The sequence below is a fragment of the Diaphorina citri genome, unplaced genomic scaffold (genome assembly GCF_000475195.1).
Source record: "Diaphorina citri unplaced genomic scaffold, Diaci psyllid genome assembly version 1.1 scaffold164, whole genome shotgun sequence".
Taxonomy (NCBI): domain Eukaryota; kingdom Metazoa; phylum Arthropoda; class Insecta; order Hemiptera; family Psyllidae; genus Diaphorina; species Diaphorina citri.
The window spans coordinates 120,163-130,283 of record NW_007377601.1 but is presented as its reverse complement, the minus strand read 5'-3'; the positions used below and the strand labels follow the sequence as shown (position 1 = coordinate 130,283).

At 39.0% G+C, this 10,121-nt stretch overlaps 1 protein-coding gene across 1 annotated transcript in view; it reads left to right on the top strand.

The window, feature by feature from the left end:
* The window catches only part of LOC103505322 (protein lap4), a gene marked incomplete at its 5' end in the record, with an annotated part of 90,571 nt that overhangs the window by 73,600 nt on the left and 6,850 nt on the right, over positions 1–10,121 (top strand). The window contains 4 exons of the mRNA XM_026820647.1: positions 3,982–4,302; positions 4,509–4,589; positions 5,320–5,709; positions 9,023–9,328. Of these exons, the coding sequence (XP_026676448.1) occupies positions 3,982–4,302; positions 4,509–4,589; positions 5,320–5,709; positions 9,023–9,328 (1,098 nt within the window). The remainder of the gene's footprint in view (positions 1–3,981; positions 4,303–4,508; positions 4,590–5,319; positions 5,710–9,022; positions 9,329–10,121) is intronic.

Sequence of the window (10,121 nt, the reverse complement as noted above, 5' to 3'; positions counted from 1 at the left end):
ATAAAAAAAAAAAAAAAAAAAAAAAAAAAACTACTCTTTTAAGTGTAACTCACTCTTCTGTGCCCTATACTCCATACAGGGTGTTCAACCTCAAAGTGCCCCATAGGAAATTAACCCGTAAAATCAGTTTTTTGCCCCATAAAAGTCCCCAATACACTTTTCCAGTCCACTGAGCATTCTCTCTTATGGAACTTTTGACGAGGAATCGATTGGTGCAACTGTCCGACTTACAGTTAAGGAGTTACGGGTTCGAGACTCGGCGAATTCAAGAAAAAATACTGTTTGGCCTTCGAAAAGGCCTTCAACGGTTTCTGTTAAAGATATTCCAGCTGTCAAAAAGTCATTCCTACGTGATTTTTCATGCCAAATCGAATGGTGCTACTTTGAACACTATCCGACTCACGGTTAAGGATTTACAGGTTCGATTTTTTCCTGTGTCGACAAATTTTAATAATTTTCGAAAAATACAGATTTTCGAAATTGACAGCTGAAATAATTTTCGAAATTGACAGCTGAAATATCTTTAACAGAAACCGTTGAAGGCCTTTTCAAAAGCAGTATTTTTTCTTGATGATAAAATCAATATTACTTAAATCGTGATAAAATGGTGAACAGATAGGAAGTATGTAGGCATGGGTTACGATAACCCTATTTCAATGTAATACTGTCCTGTTAACCGAGTACCTATATTATCACATAGTTAAGTATAATATACCGGGTCCGAATAACATTTTATCCCCTCTGAACTCCAAATACATTGTTTCCATCTTTTTGGTTGACTTTCTGAATGTTTCTTCAGTTTCTCTTGGTTAGTAAATTTTCATTGATATTACTAATTTACTTAAGTGGGGATTTAAATTTAATTTATCTTACTTGACAGGGCTGATGTTATTTTTTGCCTGTGGCTTTTTAAGGCGCTTTAACATTATAACTAACCGACCTGGAGACCTACCATCCGCGCCTTTTAAAGTGCGAGTAAATAAAAATAATCCATTGTACATAGGTACCTGTTTGGGCTCAATTGGATAAGATGATTACTAGTTTGGGAGTGGAAAACTGAGGGAGAGGAAGGAAGACGAGTGAGAGGGAGGGAATGTTGCATGTGCATGTCTGGACTAGTGCTGGGATTCCTGTAGGAAATGTACAGGCTTTTCGCCGAAAATTAGAAAAACCTCAAGCCTCATCCAGAGTAGCACATCAAGGGAAACGGCTATGAAACTCCTTCGTTGTTGTGTGTGGACTTGTGGACTCGCTTTGGTTAGAATTACGACAGCCCCTTTTATCTCCAACCTGTTATCTAAAGGTTCCCCCCCTTTTAAGTGTGAAATACATTTTTGTTGTTAAGTATATCTGTCTGCCGTATCAGTACATCTAGTTTTCTTCTTTTTAACTCTTTTATGTTGTTTCTGTCTCTCTGTGTTAGCTGTGTGTATTGTTATCTAATTTATGGAGGTACCTACTCATTACTTCTATCTTTGACTCTGTCCTTTCTTCTTTTCCACTTTCATATTTTTGTCCAGAGTAGCACATCATGGGAAACGGCTATGAAACTCCTTCGTTGTTGTGTGTGGACTTGTGGACTCGCTTTGGTTAGAATTACGACGGCCCCTTTTATCTCCAACCTGTTATCTAAAGGTTCCCCCCCCTTTTAAGTGTGAAATACATTTTTGTTGTTAAGTATATCTGTCTGCCGTATCAGTACATCCAGTTTTCTTCTTTTTAACTCTTTTATGTTGTTTCTGTCTCTTTGTGTTAGCTGTGTGTATTGTTATCTAATTTATGGAGGCACCTACTCATTACTTCTATCTTTGACTCTGTCCTTTCTTCTTTTCCACTTTCATCTTTTTTGTGTGAACCTATATTCCGGTCTCTTCTTTCTTTTCTATGGTGTTTACCATCAATTACTTGTTTTCTCATTTTCACTTTTGTCATTTCATCACCCTCTCTGATTTGATATTAGTGCCATTGCTAATTTGTGTTTTCACTGAGGTTATTGATTCCAAGTATTTCTTCTTTTTGTACACCCATGCACTTTTTCCCAGGTCGAATATGTTCATACTCTTCTTAATTATTTTCTCTTTTTCGTTTAGTTTTTTAAGCAAATTTAGAAAATGTATTTTTCTTTCCTTTTCGCTCCTCTATCTCTCTTTCACTCCTTTCTCTGTCCTCTTAAATGAAGTTGATCATGTGTATTTTTAGTTGAATATTTATTGCCATAACTAGTAATTAATACATTTTAATTATTGTTTATTTAGGTACATTTCATCACCCTCTCTGATTTGATATTAGTGCCATTGCTAATTTGTGTTTTCACTGAGGTTATTGATTCCAAGTATTTCTTCTTTTTTACACCCATACACTTTTTTCCAGGTCGAATATGTTCATACTCTTCTTAATTATTGTTTGCCGACCTGGAGACCTACCATCCGCGCCTTTTAAAGTGCGAGTAAATAAAAATAATCCATTGTACATAGGTACCTGTTTGGGCTCAATTAGATAAGATGCTTACTAGTTTGGGAGTGGAAAACTGAGGGAAAGGAAGGAAGACGATTGAGACGGAGGGAATGTTGCATGTGCATGTCTGGACTAGTGCTGGGATTCCTGTAGGAAATGTACAGGCTTTTCGCCGAAAATTAGAAAAACCTCAAGCCTCATCCAGAGTAGTAATGTAAACATGAAAATTAATTAAATTTATTGACAAAGGGAGGAATCGAACCTGTAACTCCTTAACCGTTGGTCGGACAGAGCTATAAGTTAAATCATTAGATTCCTCGTGGAAAAAAAAACATAGGATTGACTATTTGCATTTACCTACATTTATCTGTATTTTTCGAAAATTATTAAAATTTGTTGACACAGGAAAGAATAGAACCTGTAACTCCTTAACCGTGAGTCAGATAGTGTTCAAAGTAGCACCATTCGATTTGGCGTGAAAAATCACACAGGAATAAATTATTGACAGCTGAAATATCTTTAACAGAAACCGTTGAAGGCCTTTTCAAAAGCAGTATTTTTTCTTGATGATAAAATCAATATTAAATCGTGATAAAATGGTGAACAGATAGGAAGTACGAGTATGTAGGCATGGGTTACGATAACCCTATTTCAATGTAATACTTTCCTGTTAACCGATTATCACATATCACATATTATCACATAGTTAAGTATAGCTCAGTAATGTGATGCGTATCGTTATCTTATCAGTCTTATCACATTGATTGCACTAATCACAGGAATTCTAGTCAAGAGTATTTATGTCTAGAATGTAAACAATTGATGTTATTGTTCTACATATTTCCATTTATTATTATTGTTCTTTATAGTACTTTTCAAGAGATTACAATTACAATACTTAATTAGGTTTTAGGAGGGAATAGGGACTCTATTTAATAGATAGGTAGGTAGGTACCTACCAAAACAATATTATATCTTGGAAGGTGGACATGATAAAAGATATATCACTTATGCGACACTAACACCAACATCCTTATTCATGAACAAATATTCTCGCTCTTACTGGAAGTCAGACTGAAAATAATTTTGGCAATCAGATGTTTGGAATTGAAGCTTCAGTGCGACCTGAGAATGAGTATTTTGTTCATAAATATGGGTTCAAGTTGTATCCACACATAGTCGACGGCCGTCGCGTCGATCGACGTCGATTTACAGCCGGTCGAATATGTGTGAAGTGTGGACACACCTTAACTTCCCTTAACTTTTATGGCCTACTTCCTCTTACTGGAAGTCAGACTGAAAATAATTTTGGCAATCAGATGTTTGGAATTGAAGCTTTAGTGCGACTTGAGAATGAGTATTTTGTTCATAAATATGGGTTTAAGTTGTGTCCTCACATAGTCGACGGCCGTCGCGTCGATTGACGTCGATTAACAGCCGGTTGACTATGTGTGAAGTGTGGACACACCTTAACTTTTATGGCCTACTTTATTTTTCAACCTCCATGTTTAATTTTTCCTCCACCAGAGCGAGCTGACGTCGACAGAATCCACTCCTACATTCCGTAGTGTGACCACTTCCTCCTCTCTGAGCAATAGTCGCGCCCCCTCTGCCGCCTCCCATCATTCTGCCACCGAACTCCCCCCCCTACATTCCAATGGCCCCCTGCCGCCCTACGAGTCTGCCCCCGCCCCCAAAAGCAAGAAAGTGCCGGAGCCCCTCACTGGCATGGCGACGGAGCCCCCTACACGCACCTATAGGATATACACGACCCTGATACGAGATCAGAATGGGCTCGGGTTTAGTATAGCCGGGGGCAAAGGGTGCAAGTCTGGCTCTAATACTGATGTAAGTATGCTTTTTCGGCGCGAACGACCTACTGTCCGTAGTGTTACAGCGCCTAAAAGGAGAAAAAGGATACTTGGGCCAGCGGTTTCCAAACTTTTTTCCACGCTGCCCCTTTTCTTTAAGTGTGAACGCTCCGCGGCCCCTTTACTGTATTTTATGTGGTTTTCTCGGAGAACTTATGTGCGGCTTGTATTTGTTTCACGCAGACTATATTCATATCAAGAATCACAGAAGGAGGAGCGGCAGAGAGAGATGGAAAGCTTCAAGTCGGAGATCGCATTGTGTCTGTAAGTTGCATGTATCCCTTTACGTGTATTTATATACGTAATTACTTTATTATTCACTTATACATATAAACTAGGTGATCCGTAGTTTTAGAAAAGTTTCATTTCCATTCATTTATTTATCTGATGAGTAACATATTCTGATGAGTAACACACGCTGCCCCTTTTCTTTAAGTGTGAACGCTCCGCGGCCCCTTTACTGTATTTTATGTGGTTTTCTCGGAGAACTTATGTGCGGCTTGTATTTGTTTCACGCAGACTATATTCATATCAAGAATCACAGAAGGAGGAGCGGCAGAGAGAGATGGAAAGCTTCAAGTCGGAGATCGCATTGTGTCTGTAAGTTGCATGTATCCCTTTACGTGTATTTATAATTACTTTATTATTCACTTATAAACTAGGTGATCCGTAGTTTTAGAAAAGTTTCATTTTCATTCATTTACCTATTTATCTGATGAGTAACATATACGAGTATACAAAGGTGTTTTTCCTTCCTAATCCTGACGTCTAAGAAAATTTTATATTTTTTGAGTATATAGAATTTCTCTTTGAAAATAGTACACATATTTTACTGTAGGTATTCTTAAGTCATTGTAAAGGTGTGTGCAAACATAGTCGACCGGCCGTCGATCGACCATCAATCGACGGCCGTGGACTATGTGTGGACTGTGGATACACCTTAAAAGTAACAATAAACCATTCAATTCAATTCTACTTCTCTTCTCTTCTCCAGATCAACGGTGTAGATGTAGAAGGTGCACGTCACGACCAGGCAGTGTCCATGCTGACCGGTCTAGAACGGTTTGTCCGCATTGTAGCCGAGCGTCCCGTGTCCCTCTCGAGTCCCGGGTTCGATGCCCGCCCTCCTCTCAACTTCGCCAAGTCCCCCTCCCCCTACTCTCCCAACAGCTATATGGCACATCGACCCAACTTCCGAACATCTTCCCCTCTGTCGCCAACCACGCCCGCGACCAACGCGACAAACGCGAGGCCTAGTGCCGCGACTAATGCAACTGCGGTCAATAATGCCGCGACTAAGCCGCGACCAGCGCCGCGGAAATTGACGAGCTCCTCTTCCATCACTTCGGAAACGTCGGAGCCCCCACCTACCCCTGCACCTCAGGTAATATGTAGCTGCATGCTAGGCTTGCCCCCCTGATTGCTTTCTACTCTAAGGTGGGTTGGGGTAAGGCCAGCCACTATCTAGCAGGTAGACCTGACGACTGGTACACCTGATCAGGTCTACCTGATAGTATGTATGCTCATGGTGTCAGGTATACTTGATCAGACCTGATCGTGAGTGGTTGGCCTAACTTTGAGACAAGTGTAAAACTTTGCTTTTTTTCCAATCATAAACTTATGAACTACAGAAGCAGCCTTTTTGAAAGATTGGTGACCAAGGCCATAAGTAAGCCATCAACATCATTTAAGAGGATAGAAAGAGGATAGCCATTCAAAATTGCACTTGTCTTAAAATTTATCCCAAGTCACCTTATTTTTATTTTTTCTACTAGGTGCTTTAACCCTGTGTCGTTCGCGTTACTGAAGTACTTGATTAACCCCATTAAAACTTTGCTTTTTTTCCAATCATAAACTTATGAACTACAGAAGCAGCCTTTTTGAAAGATTGGTGACCAAGGCCATAAGTAAGCCATTTGAGACCATTATAGTTGGTCTCTCAAAATTGCACTTGTCTTAAAATTTATCCCAAGTCACCTTATTTTTATTTTTTCTACTAGGTGCTTTAACCTTGTGTCGTTCGCGTTACTGAAATACTTGATTAACCCCATTTGTAGAACTTTGATGAAAGGAATAACGAGACATTGAATTAATCCAATCTAATTCTGTTGAGTAGAATTATGACGATTTATTCATTTCATCGAAGTTCTACTGTATAAAATACTGGGTATGAGGGATTTCATTTCAGTCTGGGCCTCAGGCGTTACCCTTGCCCATGGCCTCGGTCAAATACGAAATAATTTCACTTGATAGAACCATCACAAATTAACGTTCTAACAATTCTAACTAAACAACAATGATTCAATACCATATTATCTAACTTTCATGTCATACTATGTATATGTTTAGACGAGTGTCTGCTGTACAATTTTGTTCATGGCTTACTACAAGCACCTATCATCCCTCATTTGCACTCATATACATAAGTCGTTTGATTTTATTTTTCATCCCTTTATACTTTTGACCAATCTAATTCTGTTGAGTAGAATTATGACGATTTATTCATTTCATCGAAGTTCTACTGTATAAAATACTGGGTATGAGGGATTTCAATTCAGTCGGGGCCTCAGACGTTAACCTTGCCCACGGCCTCGAAATAATACGAAATAATTTCACTTGATAGAACCATCACAAATTAACGTTCTAACAATTCTAACTAAACAACAATGATTCGATACCATATTATCTAACTTTCATGTCATACTTTGTATATGTTTAGACGTGGTGTCTGCTGTACAATTTTGTTCATGGCTTACTACAAGCACCTATCATCCCTCATTTGCACTCATATACAAAAGTCGTTTGATTTTATTTTTCATCCCTTTATACTTTTGCTTAGTTGATTATTTTTCTGTAGAGGCAGGGATCTTATGTTCTGTCGAGTGTTGATGTCTCCAGTGTGAATACACCCCCGGCTTGTATGCTATCTGCATGCTACTCATTTTATTTATACCCACATCAGGGATCTTATGTTCTGTCGAGTGTTGATGTCTCCAGTGTGAATACACCCCCGGCTTGTATGCTATCTGCATGCTACTCATTTTATTCACCGTTGCAGTTCCATTGGATTATTTTAGTGTTATGGTTCTCCATGATAAGAAGTTTTTAAATGATACCTAATATATTTGTTTGTGAAAGTATTGATTTTGAAAAATATGTGAGGTTGGAGGGTGAGATTATGTTTAGCGAGTTCAAATATTATTTGATTCATTTTCCTCCATTTCTGTGTCCGAGATGACGGGGGATTTTGGAATGTTTTTTATGGATTTTGTGAGGTCTTTTTGGAAGTTTGTTTGAGCACTATCATCGTGGAATAGTTTGTTGCCGCCTAGCAGCCAGTCGCTAGATTGCGTGTGCTGAGATTCATCGGTGAAGTTGAAGGTTTCATTTGAGGTTGCTTTTGTGGAAGAATTGGTGGATTTTGATCCATTAGTTTTGTTCTGGGATGAAGTATTTTTACCATAAGATACACCAAGGAGGGGTTTGTTCTGGAGAACAGGAGGGTTGGGTTTGTTATTTTGTGTGTGTGTGTTCTTTGTTCTCTTTGGAGCGGGTTCTTTGCTATCTGTTGGCCCTTTTTTCTTAATAGAAAATGGGTTGGGGGATGTTTTCCTGTTTGACATTGCGAATGGAATCTTGAGGAAATCTGGGAGGGGATGTAAGCTTGTATGTTTTCATTACCATGTTTGGTTGGGAGACTGGGGAAGTCAGAGTCCTGTGTGAGGCTTTCAAAGCGGTTGTTTGTTGCAATTGCATATTTGTTGCTTTCATTGGTCGAGAAAGTTTGTAGAGCTTCATGGTAGAGGACTCTTCTTACACTCATCATCTTCTTTATGTTCTTTTGTTTGGTAAGTTCCTTGCAATCTGGGGATGTGGCGATATGGTTGTCTTTACAATTGATGCAATGTGGGTTCTTAGAGCATTGGTGGTTGGGGTCGGATTCTGCTGCACACATTCTGCACTTCTTGGTGCCTCTGCAATATTTTGAGATGTGTCCAAATCTAAAGCAGTTTTGGCACTGCCGTACCGGCATGATGGAAGGTTCACATTGTATTCTATTAAAGTAGAGTAGAATGTGTTGTGGTATGTCTGGGCCCTCGAATAATAGGCGCACAGTTTGGCATTTTACGTATTCCACTTCTCCATTTTCATTGATTTTTCTTCGGTTTAGTAATGAGTTTTTCACAGCAATGCTTGATTGGATTCGAGCCAAGATCGTATTAGTAATGCAGCGTCCCACAAACACTCGTACCTTCATATGTACTTATATCTTCAATGAAGAATTATATGAAGATTCTTCATATATGTATACTTATAACTTCATATGTATGTAATATGTATATTTGTGTTGTGGATTGGTGAGGAAGATGAAGTTGGGAAAAATTTTACCTGAAAGATGCAATGGCATAATGTAAACATTTTATTCATACCCACTCTTTCATTACAACGGAACTGACCTCATATTCTAGGGACAGAGAACCTTGTTTTCTCTATGTGTTGGCTTGTACGCAGCGCTAAGGTGTGAGTGTTTTGTGCTATCCCCCTCCTCATGCTTCCTCTTATCCAAAGTCTAGTGTACTCGTGTCACAAGTTAGGGGTCGCGCGTTCCACACACAACAACATAGGATCCCTGCCGTTGCAATCCATGCCATGGCTCACACTATATCTCGGTTGTGTCTCCGTATCTATTGAACTAGGGCCCACCACCTCATCACCCTTCCAAACCCATCACCAACGAGGAGTTTCAAGCTATGATCCCGCCTCACTTCCTGGGCAAACCTATCGAGACAACTGTATCCACTGTGGTGAAGCAAGAACCCACACAGGTCGTGACCCTAACCATACAAAAACCTGCTGAGAATGGCATGATGAATGGGATCGTGTTCCCTGACAGTCCGAAAACTATCGGGAAAGTTACGGAGACGATAACGAAGAGTACTTTCACTGAAACTGTCGTTACCAGAGTAACCGATAACAAGTATATTGCGCCAGTTATCATTGAGGTAAGTACGAGGCTTGACTAATCCTCAACACAGTGCTGCCTTTGTATTGGATACTATGAGGCCTAGACCAACCATCATATTGATCATTTGTCTAAACTGGTGAAGGATGGCTATGACTAGTTCATATGGTGTCGGTTTAGTATTGAACACAATCAGGTTCTCTTGAGGTTGAATTGTTAATTGCACGCCTTAATACCCGGTTTCACAGTCAGCTTGGTGGTTAAAGTAACCAGAAAATTTACCATCTAGTTAACAAACTAAAACAAATGGACAGTAATATCAGCAGTTGATTAACGACTGTGAAATCTGGACATTAATTTCTTCACTCTTGCACGTATTCTAAATTAGTTATTTATATCTGCATGAGCAATTGAGCATGTATTTATCCTTTAGTTTTTCTTTTTCTCCATTGATATTTCTCATAGGTTGGTACTTATTCCGCAAATATGTTTCGTTTTCTTTGAAACTCATAGGTGTCTAATGTTCGATTACAGAAAGTTGTAGTGGATCAGGTTCTTATTGAATTCAGAGTTGTCAGAACAAAGTTCTTTAGCTTCTTAGATATTTGCTTGCAGTATTTCTTGCTTACGGGTCCTATAGATTATAGGGTTATTCTTTATTGCTTTTAAATCAATAGCTATGAAAAGCACCGCACTTGAAGTAATGTCTTCGTTTCCGAGTGCGGTTTATAGCTTTAGAAAAAAAAAAAAAAAAAAAAAAAAACCCCCATTTCCCCCCCCCAAAAAAATAAAAAAAAAAAACCTTTCCAAAAAAAAAAATCTTAACCCCCGGC